At 39.8% G+C, this 16,841-nt stretch overlaps 1 protein-coding gene across 1 annotated transcript in view; it reads left to right on the plus strand.

Annotated features, from left to right (window-relative positions):
• Positions 1-16,841, plus strand: part of CNKSR2 (connector enhancer of kinase suppressor of Ras 2) — a 227,637-nt gene that overhangs the window by 89,046 nt on the left and 121,750 nt on the right. Inside the window, exon 6 of the mRNA XM_082772835.1 lies at positions 13,441-13,560. Coding sequence (XP_082628961.1) covers positions 13,441-13,560 — 120 coding nt within the window. The remainder of the gene's footprint in view (positions 1-13,440; positions 13,561-16,841) is intronic.

Raw genomic sequence — 16,841 nt, forward strand, 5'->3', positions numbered from 1 at the left:
AAGCCAAAACACAGCATTCCACCAGCTACTAGGAAGAAAATTAATTCTGTGCTAACTGAAACCAGGACATCTATCCACCCCTTATTCCATACCATTTATGTCATGCTCAGGTTACACTCTTTTCCATACATTCTAATTAGTCACCTATAGTAATCATGGTAGTGATAACATACAGTATAATATACTATTTAACATGGTGCAATTCAGTTCATGGGCTATTCTCACCCAGTATTAAATCTCCTTGAGGTACACACCGGACCTCTCCGTTCTTTTGCATTACCCACCAAGTATATCCAGGTCCCTGAGCGAAAACAATTCCACGAATAGGTTTGCCTTTTCCTGAGGCAGGAGTAGCCCAGACTGTTTTACCCAGCATATTTTTTACATGCACTACAGGAACTTTATCCCCATCTACAGTACGTAACAGGTTTGATTGGGCAGGTCCAGCTCGGTTGGTAGATCCCCTAGTATTGACTAACCAGGTGGCCTTTGCCAAATGCGTATCCCAGTTTTTGAACGTCCCAGCGCCCATTGCTTTCAAGGTAGTCTTTAACAGGCCATTGTATCGTTCAACTTTCCCGGAGGCTGGTGCATGATAGGGGATGTGATACACCCATTCAATACCATGTTCTTTGGCCCAAGTGTCTATAAGGTTGTTTCGGAAGTGAGTCCCATTGTCTGATTCTATTCTTTCTGGGGTGCCATGTCGCCATAGGACTTGCTTTTCAAGGCCCAGGATGGTGTTCCGGGCGGTAGCATGAGGCACAGGATATGTTTCCAGCCATCCGGTGGTTGCTTCCACCATTGTAAGTACGTGGCGCTTGCCATTGCGAGTTTGAGGGAGTGTGATGTAATCAATCTGCCAGGCCTCTCCATATTTATATTTCAGCCATCGTCCTCCATACCAAAGAGGCTTTGACCGTTTGGCTTGCTTGATTGCAGCACATGTTTCACAGTCATGAATAACCTGTGCTATAGCGTCCATGGTCAAGTCCACCCCTCGATCACGAGCCCATCTGTATGTTGCATCTCTACCTTGATGGCCTGAGGTGTCATGGGCCCATCGGGCTATAAATAATTCACCTTTATGCTGCCAATCCAGGTCCACCTGAGCTACTTCAATCTTAGCAGCCTGATCCACCTGCTGGTTGTTTTGATGTTCTTCAGTAGCCCGATTCTTGGGCACATGAGCATCTACGTGGCGTACTTTCACAGCCAGGTTCTCTACCCGAGCAGCAATATCTTGCCACAATGCAGCAGCCCAGATAGGTTTGCCCCTACGCTGCCAGTTGTTTTGCTTCCATTGCTGTAACCATCCCCACAGGGCATTTGCTACCATCCATGAATCGGTGTAGAGATAGAGAACTGGCCATTTTTCTCGTTCAGCAATGTCTAAAGCCAGCTGAATGGCTTTCACTTCTGCAAACTGACTCGATTCACCTTCTCCCTCAGCAGCTTCTGCAACTCGTCGCGTAGGACTCCATACAGCAGCCTTCCATCTCCGATGCTTCCCCACAATACGACAGGACCCATCAGTGAACAGGGCATATTTCTTTTCATTCTCTGGCAACTGGTTGTACAGTGGGGCTTCTTCAGCACGACCCACCTCCTCCTCTGATGATATCCCAAAGTATTTGCCTTCTGGCCAGTCCATGATCACTTCCAATATTCCTGGGCGACTGGGGTTTCCTATTCGAGCCCGCTGAGTAATCAGTGCAACCCACTTGCTCCATGTAGCATCAGTTGCATGATGCGTAGAGGGGACCCTTCCCTTGAACATCCAGCCTAGTACCGGTAATCGGGGTGCTAGGAGGAGCTGCGCTTCAGTACCGACCACCTCCGAAGCAGATCGAACTCCTTCATATGCTGCCAATATCTCCTTTTCAGTTGGAGTATAGCGGGCCTCAGATCCTCTGTATCCCCGACTCCAAAACCCCAGAGGCCGACCTCGAGTTTCCCCAGGTTCTTTCTGCCAGAGGCTCCAGGTGGGGCCGTTCTCCCCGGCTGCAGTGTAGAGCACATTCTTTACATCTGGTCCTGTTCGAACTGGCCCAAGGGCTACTGCATGGACTATTTCCTGCTTGATTTGTTCAAAGGCTTGTCGTTGTTCAGGGCCCCATTCAAACTCATTCTTCTTACGAGTTACTTGGTAGAGTGGGTTTACAATCAGACTGTAATTTGGGATGTGCATTCTCCAAAACCCCACAACACCTAGGAAAGTCTGTGTTTCTTTTTTGTTAGTTGGTGGAGACATAGCTGTTATTTTGTTGATCACATCCATTGGGATTTGACGACGTCCATCTTGCCATTTTATTCCTAAAAACTGGATCTCCCGTGCAGGTCCTTTGACTTTATTTTGTTTTATGGCAAAACCGGCTTTCAGAAGGATTTGGACTATTTTCTTCCCTTTCTCGAAAACTTCCTCTGCTGTGTCACCCCACACAATAATGTCATCGATGTACTGCAGGTGTTCGGGAGCTTCCCCCTGCTCTAGTGCAGACTGGATCAGCCCATGGCAAATGGTAGGGCTGTGTTTCCACCCCTGGGGCAGCCTATTCCAAGTATATTGGACTCCCCTCCAAGTGAAGGCAAATTGTGGCCTGCACTCTGCTGCTAGAGGGATGGAGAAAAATGCATTAGCGATATCAATTGTGGCGTACCACTTGGCTGCCTTCGATTCAAGTTCATACTGAAGTTCCAGCATGTCCGGCACTGCAGCACTCAGTGGTGGCGTGACTTCGTTCAGGCCGCGATAGTCCACTGTTAGTCTCCACTCGCCATTAGACTTTCGCACTGGCCATATGGGACTATTGAAAGGTGAATGAGTCTTGCTGATCACTCCTTGGCTCTCCAATTGACGAATTAGCTTATGGATGGGAATCAGGGAGTCTCGGTTGGTGCGATATTGCCGCCGGTGCACAGTTGTGGTAGCAATTGGCACTTGCTGTTCTTCGACCCTCAGCAACCCCACAACAGAGGGGTCCTCTGAGAGACCAGGCAAGGTAGATAATTGTTTAATGCCCTCTGTCTCTAAGGCAGCAATACCAAAAGCCCACCGGAACCCTTTTGGGTCCTTGCAGTATCCTCTTCTAAGATAGTCTATGCCAAGGATACATGGAGCATCCGGACCAGTCACAATGCGGTGCTTTTCCCACTCATTCCCAGTCAGACTCACTTCAGCCTCCAATACAGTCAACTGCTGAGATCCCCCTGTCACTCCACAAATATAGATGGGCTCTGGTCCTTTATAGCTCGATGGCATTATAGTACATTGTGCACCGGTGTCTACTAAAGCCTTATACTTCTGTGCGCGTGATGTGCCAGGCCATCGAATCCACACAGTCCAATAAACTCGATTGTCCCTTTCCTCCCCCTGGCTGGAGGCAGGGCCCCCCTAATCCTGGTCAGAATCTTCCTCGTTTCTGTGTTTGAAGGACTGTCTGCTGGAAGTTGGAGCAGCAAACTTTTCGGAGAATCCCTTTTTCCTGATTGTTTTCTTTTGCAACTCACGTACCCGTGCCTCTAGGGTCGCGGTAGATTTTCCATCCCACTTTCTCATGTCCTCTCCATGGTCTCGTAAGTAAAACCACAGGGTGGCACGGGGTGAGTACCCACCATATCGTCTTCCTTGTGTGGGTGAACGCCTACCCCTGACAGCTGAGACACTGCTCTAGATGCCTGCCCATATCCACCCATACTCCCTGCCACCCACAACTATACTGCCTCCGGGCAGATCTCCGGATGAGCTTCATAAGTAGTTGTTTAACTTTAAGCAGAATCTGAAGTGCATTCATGAGGCAGAACAACAAGACTATGGTATTCTGAGTATTCCAGAAATATTCAATATCTTGGAGAGCTATTGTGACAAGCTCAGGGGATAAGAGGGTGGTGAAGGAGGAAGGCAGAGTGACCCAGGAGGATACAGGGGTGGTGAAGGAGAAAGGGAGAGTAAGCAAGTAAGGAAAAATATCCTCCCCTTTCCCCTCCACAGATTGACTCTCTAATGGAGAAAAACAATAGGTATAATTGCTAATAGTTCCCAAGATGCTGTTTCCAAAGTACAGAGTCCACGATGTTACTGAGTATAAATACCAAGTTAGAGTCATGACCAGATATCTTATCGTCTCATAAGCCATTGCTATAACACTTAGTACCATAATGGTCTGAAACCAGGGCCCGGAGAGGAGAAACAACACTACAGAGAGCAAATACGGAAAATAATGTACTATAATACTCAATTTGGAAAACAGGCGCAGCAGAGTTGTGATTAAAGCAATCAGCATCATGACAAGTGACTATTAAGCAGGTCTAATCCTTCCACCAATTTTAGTTTAACACACTCTGATCAGATCTGCCGTTATCTCAACCTTTCGGGCCCCACGTTGGGCGCCAAAAAGACTGTCGTGGTTTAACCCGACCGGCAGCTAAACACCACGCAGCCGTTCGCTCACCCTCCCCCCTCCCTCTCTGGGACGGGGGAGAGAAATGGAAAGTGAAGCCCGTGAGTTGAGATAAAGACAGTTTAATAAGACAGGAAAAAAAATAACAAAAATAATAATAACAATAATAATAATGATGATACAATGGTGATAATACGAAAGTAATAATAGTATGTACAAACAAGTGATGCACAATGCAATTGCTCACCACCCGCTGACCGATGCCCAGCCTAACCCCGAGCAGTCCGGCCCCCTCCCCCCGGCTAGCCACCCCTATATATTGTTTAGCATGACGTCAGATGGTATGGAATACCCCTTTGGCTAGTTTGGGTCACCTGTCCTGGGTCTGTCCCCTCCCAGCTCTTACTGCACCCCCCAGCCTGCCCGTTGGCAGGACAGAGCAAAGGCTGAGATGTCCTTGGCTTAGTATAAGCACTGCTCTGCAACAATTAAAGCATCGGGGTGTTATCAGCACTCTTCTCATTCTAAGCCAAAACACAGCATTCCACCAGCTACTAGGAAGAAAATTAATTCTGTGCTAACTGAAACCAGGACAATACTCTTATTCTTTCGGATACCAAGACATTTTCCACCTTAGGATCATTGGATCCAAGTAGTTGATTTTTATCCACATCACCTAGTGGTGGTCCAGCAATTTTACTTCAGAGCAGGTGTTCTGAAGCTTCTGGGTTGAACATCCCCATCATGATGGGGATAACCCATCACAAAAGTGTTGTTTTGGACTGGTTCAGGGGCTGGAGCTAAGCAGGCACACATCTTCTGTGGGGATGCTGCCCCATTCTCAGCAGAATGAGCCTACTTTGTGCTCACCCAACCTGCCATCTGGGCCAAATCAGGGGGCAAGAGGGTGTGTGGGCACAGCCGGGGGATGTGAGACCACTTTGCTGCTATCACAATGCATCTATGGATACCGCCAACGTTAGCGAGTCACTCATTCTTCACACTTCCCTCTAAAGCATGGTGAAGGTGGCAACATCCCGCACCAAAGGCAAGATCCTCAGTTAAATGACAGCTTGGTTTGCTTTAATTAGGTAGGGTCAAAAAATAGTTAATGTGCTCAGATTCTAATGGCAGTAATTTCTTTTGAATGCCCTATTTTTTCTGAGATCACAGTGTAGGAGTTCATTTGGAGAGACTGCTGAATCACCTTATCCATAGATAGTATGTTTTAATGTCAACAAACATATTCTGAAGTCAGCTTTTTGATGAAGACACGATATTCTGTGGAGACAGAACTGAATAGCTTCAGCCCTGTATTCAAGAAAGAAATGTTTTCGTTTACTCTTCAAGCAAGTGGAGCTTCAAATGCTTTATTAAAGCATTTTGGATGCCTCTCACAATGTTAGTAGTGAAGTAGTAAACTAGTTTGTGTTATTCAACCAAACGTAAAATGTAACTAAAGGAAAAAGGTCTTATAGAAAGATGATAAAATTTTAAGAAGAAATTGCTAACTTAAATTTTGTTTATTTCTTCTAAATGGAACTTGCAGATTGTGTCTTTGGGGAAGAAAAAATGTCTCAACTATAATTTTCTGCCCTAGAATTGTAGGTGTTTTGAAACAATTACTTTAAAGTATATTTCTTAATGTTAAAATGTATTTCTTAATGTTATTTTCACTGTGAATTCATTCATAGAAACACTTGGTTTCTGTGCAATAAGAAGCATAAAACCACACAGGAATAATGTGTTTTGCTCATTAAAATGTTGATGCTTCTGAAATAGTAATGAAAACAGAGAAATTCTTCATATTTCTATCGTACTCTCAGTATGTTTTCTACCATATTTCTCAGTGTGTTTTTTCCAGGTTACTTTTTGCTTATGTAATAAATAAATAAGTAAATAGTAAAATTGTAATAATTTATTAATATCATCAGAAAATAAATATAATCAGAAAATAACACCAGCAGAAGTAGATGACAATATAAAAAAGAACAAGTTAAATATAGTTGGCCTAAATATGAAGTGATAAACCATGTCTTGGTGTGTACTTTAAAACTGAAAAGTAGTATCTTCTTGCTAGTTTATATTTAGAATCTTTATATAAATTTAACCTGAGATGATAAAGTGCATGGAAAACTGCTCAACTTGAAAGGGCATCAGTTCTGCTTATGCGGAGAGTTAAGCTAATGGTTGCAAAAGTCTGAATGGAGATTTAAAATCATTCAAAAATAATTCATTGATTCCTTCCAGCTGTTCTAGCCTGCATGTGATGGAAGTATCTAGTTCAGATTAATCCAAGTGAAGCAGTATAGTATTAAAGTGAGAGCAAAGCAAGAATGACTAATTATAGAAAGCAGAAGCCAGGCTTCAGTCAGATTAATAAGTTTTTTTGTTTGTTTGTGTTTTTTTTAGTTTAACTTTCTTAAAATTATGTTGCTTTTCCTGAAAAAAAGTGGGTTTCTTTGTTTTTTGTTTTGTTTTTAGAGTTGGAAAACCGTAGAAAGTAGAACTGTAGAGTGAAGTTAATACTTGGAAGCTTTTAAAAAATGTGAGCTTATTTTTTTAAAAAAAAAAAATTAGTTACTAGATTGAAAAAGAAAAGAACAAGTAATAGATCAGGATGTTCTCTTTTCACCAAGAGCCTTTCAGAGAAACCACAATGATAATAATTCAATCCTTCCCACTTTATTTGAATATTTGTTACAGAGCTATAATGGACTAAGAATGCATTGTCAAAAGTATCATTTTGATAATCTTATTAAAGAAAAAAAGTAATCACCTGCTTCTTTTCAAGAGTCTATACCTTGCAAAGGTACCTATACCTAGCAAACTCCACTCCAACAGAAACCTTTCTGACTTTGGATGTCTTTGCATCCAAAATAAGATTGAGTTCACTGATTAAACTTTTATGTACATAAAAACACTAGTCCAGGCCCAGCCAGTTCTAAGATTGCTGTAGTTACTGAGGTATTCCTTACAATACAAGGAATGTTTTGGACCAAAATTAATTGATTAATAGTTATTCCATGTGACTTAAGGTTAGACTTTATAACTGGTTAGACTTATCTGTTAGTTATCTGTTATAACTAGTTAGACTCATGCAGCAAGTTGCTTTGTCTCAGTCAGTTGTAACTAAACTTTTTAGTTTTATTATTTTTTTTTAAATCCCAAACATTAAACTTAACATCACAAATACATTTTTCTGACTTCTCTGCCCCTCAGCCCCAGGAATGCGTTTAAGCCAGGGTGCTTCCATACTGCAAACACTTGGCAAAATAGATTTAAGCTTGTTCACTAGCCTGGGTAAAATTAAGGGAAGGATTGAATAGAAGTCTGTTTGTTTTACCCTAGAGCTGCCTGAAATGAACAAGTCTCTTTGAAGGCAGCCATGTCCATGACTACCTCCAGTATGCTGCAGAAGGCATATCATTTTGCCAGTACAAAGTAAATTAGCCACAGAGAATCAGGAAAGATTCAAGTAAAATTTAGATACCCTGATGTCCTCATCCCCTTAGCTGAAAGAAGGAGCAATTGTGGAAAATCGGTTAGAAATCAGTGCACTACAGTCCAAAAGCATGGGTAAAAACAGTATGATCTTTCATTCTTCATGCTTTGGGACATGAGCTGGCTGCCTACAGAGTAAAATAAAACATTTCCCCTTGAATTTCTACCACACAACTAGATGCTTTTTAGTGATATTTTTAATCCTCCTTTAAATCATTTAGCTTTGTACATAAAGACTGTGGTGTAGGTACAATATGCAATTATGAGTTTGTCACTGAATAGAGAGGAAAATTTATTATTTAAATTGCAGTGATTAGTTACTGCAAAAGAGAACTGTGGGCAACAGCGTAAGGCTAATACTGAGAATAGGGGCTGCATAACAAAAGGAGAAAATGTTATCATCTGCTGATTTCTCTCAGTTAATCTTTTGTAATTTGCCTTTTTTTTTGGCTTTGCCAAACCCTTTTCCTTTGTCCAGATGGCCTGCATGCTGAAAGCTAAGTGCGGCTTGAGAAAGGCCAGGCATTTTTAATGCCTGCTGATATTTATGGGAGCAATTGGATGCTCATTTTCCTGTGCATCTTGATGTATCTAGTAACTCATACTTGCTTGTCATTTTCATATCTGCTTCTGCAAATGTATAAATATAGCACATGAACACATGGAGATACTTAGAAAAGTTATTCTTCAGTGGACTTTCACTGCATATCAGAGAACACCTAACCCTACTATTTTACTGGAATATTTCTTTATGAATTGCTTAAAGATGTACAGTATTTAACTTTACCACTGAAATGGCATTGTTCACACAAAGTTATTTCGTAGGACTATATCTTAATCATGGAGTAGATTCTTCTCTTATCTGCAGTACAAGTAACAGCAGCCATGCATGTTATTTTGACAAGGATAATGAGCAGTGGGCATGCTAACATACTCTTTATTATGCGGTTGTTTCTTCTGCAGTATTAAAATATGATATCTGAACTGCAGACTGGTTGAGGTTGGAAGGCATTTCCCCCCACATCTCCTTTTCTCCAGGATGATCTGTCCCAGCCCTCTCAGTCTCTCCTAGTAGGAGAGGTGCTCCAGTCTCTTAATCACCTTGGTGTCTCTCTGTTGTACAGCCCCTAGTATGTCCATGTCTCTTTTTTACTGAGGGACCTGGAACTGGAGGCAGTACTCTAGGTGCAGCCTCACCAATGCTGAATAGAGTGGAAGTAGCACCTCTCTTGCCCAGCTGGCAATACTTTGCCTAATGCAACTCAGAGTATCATTAGGCTTCTTAGCAGCAAGGGCACATTCAGCTTGCTGTCCAGCAGCACCCCCAGATCCTTTTCTGCAGAGCAGCTTACCAGCTGGGTGCTACATCCTCCATAAAGTTCTGAGACAGTTCTCCTTGGCCTTTTGCTCATCACCATCTGTTGAGAAGTACAGCCACTGCATACGAGTGTGCATCTTCTCTGCTGAAGTCAGAAAGTGGCAAAGGGACAAGTGCTAGATTAATTTGGGTAACATTCCTATTTGTACCTTGCAAAGGTGAAAGAAAAGATGTCCAGCCCAGGGCTGAAGAAAAGCTATAGCCTCCAAATTAATTTGCTATATTTACAAATCTATAAGGTACTGAAGGACCACACAGGTGTTTTTAAATTGCATTACAGTAGGGAATCAGCAGTTACAAAAGTATGGTAAAGCATCCTGATCCTGTTAACAACATTTTCATAATCAGAAATGTAGTTCTACAAAGTAACAAAAGGTAACTGCCATTTGAGAGAAAAGGTGTCATCACATTATAGTGAAACTAAAATACATGTCTCTGATACAGCTTGTGCTGGATAGTTATGATGAAAAAAACAGTCTTTGTAAATTGTTTGGAACAAAATGAGTAACACATGTGCACTGTTGGTGTGCTTTTCTTCCACTTAAATTAATTGGGTAGCATATGTGCAAAATACTATGTCAGTCCATTACTTTCCATCAAAGGAAATATTAAAAATATTAATAATGAAAAACAAGGTATTTCTCTCACCTGCATAATTTGTTCCATTTGCATCTGCCAAGGTGAAAGCTCCAGTGAAGTCTGGAGAGCTTAGGGGAAAATTTAGTAAAGCACTGAATGTAATGGTGGATCTAGACATTTAGAAGTTGCTTGAATGATGAGCTCCCAAGCAATGCATATGGAACAAACCTGATGAGCTGCTGTGGAATGTTTAGGAAAGCCACAAACCAGGACTGAGATATTTCTGCACTGACTACAGTGCTTTACACTGCATGGTGCAGGTCTATCTAAATCTATACTGTGCATCTACAAATTTCAATATTCCAGGCTTGTGCTTGGTAAATGTGGGCAAGTTTTCAAAAGGAAAAAGTATTATATCTTCAGCCTGTACTTGCTAAACTTCAGATCCTTCACTCTGATGTATGATAGTATTAGAACTTTTATTTTAAAAGCTGAAGTGAAATAGCATCCCCAGTACAGGTATAAGGCTGAACCTCTCTTGCTAATTTCCTCCCCTCTCTCACAAAAATGGAGAGGAAATAATTGTTTCAAAGTGGTTATCCAGCATGAAAAAAGAATATACAAAGGACATGTGTACTTAAAGATACAAAAGCTGTGCACACCACCTTAAACTGAGAAATTCAATTCAGCAGAAAAGGACTTGAGGTAAATGCATTCTGCATTAGTCAGTGTACTGTCCTTTTATGTCTATGGACTCTTGGCTAATAACTAAACTAAGCCTCACAATACCTTCTATAATCCATTCTGGGATTATTTGTGCTACTTGCATTTGTGTCAGGAAATGCATAGTTTTGGCAGTGTCAGCCTCTGGTCATGTTTTCAGTGACAGCCTGTGTACCCTTTCCTTGCACTGGGGTGAAGACAGCTACTGCATGCCAGTGTGCCCCATGCAGTTCTTGTTCTTTAACCATAGAGTGATAATGAAAAATATTTGAATGTATAACAGTTAAGGGAGAGTTGTGAGATTCTATAGGTATTCCAACACAGACAAGCTTATATATTCAGAAGAAAACTGGAGGAGTTGCTAGATATTTGCTTATGGCAGCCAGAAGTTTTGAGTGGTTGGACAGAACGGAGATCCGTCATCCAAAAGTTGCTTTTTCTTCCCAAAGTCTTGAAATTATCTTGGACCAAGAAAACAGAAAGAAAATGCATGCTATTCTGAAATTAGATGAGCAGCTTAATTAAAAACAAATCATCTACTCATTCATTTGGTGCTATGCAAATATATGTGAAATATAGTAAATTCAGGCAACACAAATATGCCAGTTTATTATGTAATAGCAGTGAGTCTTACATTCAAAATCTTCCTACAATAAGCTTCCTTTTCCCTCTAAAGAAAAGGGCAGTTCTCATAAGTACTAAACATATTTTAATGAAGTTAGGTTGCTGGACAGGACTCTTCCATAATTACTAAGCAAACAATGTAGTGATTAGGTCTCATTATCTGAATTGACCATTTCTTGAGAAAGTCTCTGTGGGTTCAATTAGTTGTCTTACTGAATCACTCAGGTCCTTTAGTGCTCTTTTAGATGGAAAAGAGTTAATTCTGTTGGTCAGAAACTGAGAGAAGCAATTCAAGACTAGGTGGGTGAATACAAGTGTGCAGGTATATGAAAAATTCAGTTTTAATCATCAGAATGTAATTTATAGTGTGGGCCTCTTCTTTGCATGTGGGTAGCAGAGTGTTCCGTAAGTCTCTAGAAGTGATTTTTCAGTAATTCTCAGTACAATTACAAGAGAGCTGAAAATACAAATAACAAACCAGTATTGTATTTAAAAATAGAACATAAGCAAAAATACCTATGTTTACATTTTTAATAATGGAATTTTATATCATTTTTACCTTTTTAAAAATTTCAGCTCAAAGTACTTGTTTAGTATAACAAAAGCCACAAAAATAATGTTGTGATCAAGTTCATTTTTATCACTTTTTCACTTCTGCCAAATTCAAACAAAGCACAAAGCATTCTTAACCTCATTTTAAATGTTCCTTGACTTCCTTTTTTTCAATAATGATTCTGCATCATGAAATAAAGATAAAGCAGAAGGGATTTGTGTGTGTGTGTGTGTGTGTGTCCATGCTTAAAAGTAATATCTCTAGAAGAGGGTCATGTTGGTTATATATATTTTGTTATTCTCCTGTTGATTTTAATTTGTTTATTCATTTTCAACATCATTCAGTAAATATATGCCATCTATATCCTATCACAATTTATTGTTCATAAGTAATTTAAAGAGGAGAAAATTCCAGTGTGATGGTCTGTAACAGGATCAAGTCACTTTTTTTTTTTTTTTTTTTGGCCACTGGGGTTTTTTTACTTTCCTTTCTACATAACGTATATATGCAGTTTGGCACTAAGAATTCTAATGGTGATTTGGCAAGGGCATTATATCCGTTTTCATATTTTATTTCCATATGTTGTTGTAGACACTTTTACTTGAAAAAGTATGCTTTGCAGTCTTGGAAGAGCTATGGGTGCAGCAGTTGGATGTAGTTGTGTTTCAGTCATTTGAGGGGACTGGTTAGCTTTAATCTTTTAAATGTGAGGGCAATTAAGCTGGTTCTTAATTGCTTTTGCAGTTACCCACAGTTGTGAGACCAAACGAATGTTCTGATCCCTGAATTTGCTGACAAAACACACATTTGGAAACCTGAACTGAGAAATCAGTTTTAGCTGCTGAAAGAGGATTCCACAGAAAATACTGAAACTCTCAAAAAACGCTAGCGTACAGAAATATGAGAGAATACAAGAAAATAAATTATCACTCTGCCTCTGACAAGACGGAGTTAGTGAGGAGAAGATACTAAGTCCCCATTTGACAGCCCCAGCCCTTTTAGAAACTTTTTTATTTCTGTCTTGGTACAAACGATGCCAAGGATAATAGGTTTAAGAATTATTCTATCATGAAGGGGCTATTTATTGTAATCTTCATGCCTGCAATGGTAAATCATACTTGGCACCAGCAGAGCATGTGAAATTCAGACCAAGATCAATTAGCATGTTTTATTAGCACAGAATAAACTTCAGAGTTAATGGGAGTTGCCTGTTGTTAAGAGCCTGATTTTCATCTGTGCTGAATATCTGCCCTTTCAACTGAAATTAATGGGGCATGGGGGCACTTAAAGTCTGCAAAGGATTTGGAAAGTGGGAGTCTTGGGGGTTCCCTGTATTCCTCACATGCCTGAGCATAGCTCATGGGTAGGGCATCTACTTGTGAGAGTGTATTGGATCAATACGTGTGGTCTCTTCCTGTCTTTGCTGAGAAGAAAAAGCTTTTGCTCCTTTTTCTCCTCTGATCTGACAGCGTGTCAGTTTGGTGTCATCACAAAAAGCGTATCTGGTTTTGTGTTGCTGACTAATGAGGTCTTTCCTTCTTATTCCCCTCTGCCTTGTAGATTCAACAATGTAAGCGAGTATGTACTTACATGTAAAAATATGATGTTTTAAGTTGTAGGCTGATACGCAGTTAGCAATGGTATGTTTATTATATTTTGTTTTGTTTTTTCCTTCCTAGTGTAAAACACTCTCTGGCGTCTGTGATCACATTATTTCACTCTCTTCTGATCCACTGGTTTCCCAGTCGGCTCACCTTGAAGTGATCCAGCTTACAAACATCAAGCCAAGTGAAGGGCTGGTAAGAAGTACGCAGTTAATCAAACCCATCATCCAGGATGAGAAAGTGTTGTTGTTTGTTTCTGTTTTGTTTTCTTAAATAATTTGTATATATGGAAAGAAATAGGACCTTTCAGCCATTTTTTTTTTAAAGTCTGAAATAGTTCGATTTCTTGTGCTAGTTTGATTTCTTATGCAGCTGGGCCAACTGGGAAGTATTTTGTATGGCTGACCAATGTATGCAAAAAAGTTTAGTGAACAGGAAGAGATGAACAAGAAGTTCTTGCAATTTATACCAGCTCCTGAGAAATGGTTCAGATTGTTCTAGCATCTTGAAGTCTGAAGGGATTTAAATTACTAAAATCAACTCAACCAAGAAGTTTGCGTGGGCTTATGCACAAAAACTGTCAAATGCTGGAATATGCTTCATAGTATCTCAGGGATATAAAGCTGTTTTTATAAGTTTTTCATAGGCTATGCAGCACTGCTGAGAAGCAGCTTATTGAATTTTATTGCAAGAACTCTGCATGCTTAATCAGGTGGTTGTAAAGTCCCAGTGCAACCAGTCTGTGTTTGCTGCTCAAGGGTTGACCACAGATCTTTCGTTTGCTCAAATATCCAATTTCCACTGCAATACAAAACAGATAACAATTACAGCTCTATTAATTTACATCAATACTAGAATCTTTTCCCACAAGCCTTGAAGAGAGCAGAAGGTGATCAGAATGCAGTTAACCATTTTTTGCCTAATGAAAACACTTGCAACCCATGCCTAAGTTTACTGTTGCTCCATTTCCGTGAATAAGAAGGACTATTGCTGTGCTGTTCTCTGCAGCAGGTTTCTAAAGTTGTTTGGATGCTGTAGTTCTGGAGAGTATTTTGGCTTGTGGGTTGGTTGTTGTTGGGTTTGGGGTTTCATTAGTTTGGTTTTTTGTTTGTTTGTTTGTTTTTCTTTCCATCTTTTTTGACAAATTTGGTATGTCAAGGTATTTAATTATATACTAAGTTAATTTTCTATTCTTCTGGTAAATCACAATTACAATACGAGGGGAAAAAACTTTTGGAGAACTACATAGTGCCTCATATTTTGGTCTACTATTTGTTTTCTCCTCCACCACTGGCTTTTTTTCCCCTCTCTGAATACATTTCAGACTATTCCTCAAGGATTTCATCTTTCTACAGGTTCTCTCCTCTCTCTCTTTTCTCCTGTAAATTTCTCACTCTTCTGCCAGCCCACTGCAGTAAATTTCTAAATACTGGCTTCTGCTGTAATGAAGAAATTTTCCCCCCCTTTCTCTCAGACACCTCTTTTGGAGTTTTGTTCAATTTTAATCTTAGCTTTTCCTTTGTCTTGTGACTTTTTTTTTTCTTTTTCTTTTCTTTTTCCTTTTTTTACTCTCCTCATTTAAGTCTTTCTGTAGGGTGGTGTTAATACCCACTGACTGAAAAACTAAGACCATTATTTTTGTAAACAAGAACATGTTTTGTGGGTCTGTTCCTGCTTGCTAGATAATCAGATAAAAAACCTCTTCCTCCTGTGTGCCTCTGTTTTCTACCCTCTGTCTGTCTTGTTTGTTTAAACTGGAAGTTCTTGAGATAGTGCTTTCTCTTTTAATATGTATTTGTGAACCAAATGAACAGGGTCTTGTTCCTGACTGAGAAGTATCATGTCATTGTAATGAAAAAATAATTATATTTATTTTTGAAAAATGGATAATACCCACTATGCAGTATATAAGCCTTAGAAGGACTCTATGATGCTTTGATACCATGATATTTTTTCCACTTTGTCCTTGCCTGTTTATCACCATTTCTTTTGCTTCTGTATCAAGCTGGCTCCATTAGATTGTGAGCTCTCTGGAGCAGGAACCCAGGACTATGTATTTGCACCTCATGGTGCATATTGTACCTTCCAGTTTTTACAATGCCAGTCTTACTAACAGATCATCTTTGTCAGGTTGTCCTTGGTATTTTGTACAAAAGCTTTGATTCTAGGCTGCTGGGATTTTTTTCTATTTATTCTTTTTAAACTAATATTTTCAGCTGAATATATAGTGAATGTGATTCAGTAAGTGTGTTGGTTTAAGAAGTGAAGGTGGAGCTTGGAGCTTTGAATAGCATCATCAGGAGCACTTGGATGAATGTGAAGCTCGAAAACATCTGGACCTTCTTCTGGGATTCATGCAACATTGGAGGCAGAAAATGGATTATTGTCAACTTTCTTCTGCATTTTGGACCCACATGACAGTTCCATGCTGGCTTTACCAGTCACTAAATAAAAGCCCCTGTAAAGATGGAAAGACTTCAAGCACAAAGGAAAAGGGCATAGTTGGCTGCTGACTCGGAAGATGTTTTTTCACCTAGCTTAAACAACATATTTAAAGTGTCTCAAATTCAGTATCTAAGAAGCGGAAGTAGATCAGGGAGAGGAAAAAAAAAAAAAAAGAAAGAAGAAAAGGGAATGTAAAACATGGTAAATATATGATAAACATATGGTGGATGGAATTGAGAAAATGATTGGAGCCTTTACAACATAAAACAGATGGAAGCACTACCAAGATGTTTTAATTAACATGCATAATAATTCCTTCACTATATTTGACTTTTTTTTTTTTTTTTGGAGGGGGAACGTAAGTATCACTCAGAGGTAGATGTAAATGGTCAGACTAATACCTTCATGCAGAATGAGTAGACAAATACTTTACAGGGATTGCAATGTCTTATTAAAAGTAGCTATTGCTTATCAAAAAAAAAAAAAAGCTAAATAATCTGGTAAGGAATTTGATAAGGTGCAATGTGGAGAAACTCCTATGTACTGGGTAAAGCTGGAATGCAACATCATGGGTGAGTCTTGGTTTTTCTTTTTCTTCTTCTTTATCTCTAGTGTAGCCCATGTGGGTATTACTACAGAAAGAGAGATGTCCTGCAGGAGTTGTGAAGTAAGGGTGAAAAAGGAGCTCTCAGAGTAGAGAATTATTCTAAAAAGCTACAAATTAATTAATGTGGTCATCTTTGCAATCACGAGCATGCAAATCGTAATAATTCCTCCCCCCCTTTTTTTTTTTGAGGACTTGATATAAGAGTTTCATCCATCTCACTAGGTAGAATTTAATTTTGTGTGTTTTTCCGCTATTGATGTTATAGAAAGAGACAAAACTGGTTAGCTTAAATAGCATCTTTTGCCAGGGGACAGGCTGAAAAATACTACTGTTTGAAAACAGTGAGTGTATTTAACAAAGAAGCAGAATACTGTATGCCTTTTAGATAAAAAGCAGGTTACTAAGTTATAGCTGCCCTTTTTCC

Source organism: Aythya marila (genome assembly GCF_965140915.1).
Source record: "Aythya marila genome assembly, chromosome: 1".
In the NCBI taxonomy this organism is placed as follows: Eukaryota; Metazoa; Chordata; class Aves; order Anseriformes; family Anatidae; genus Aythya; species Aythya marila.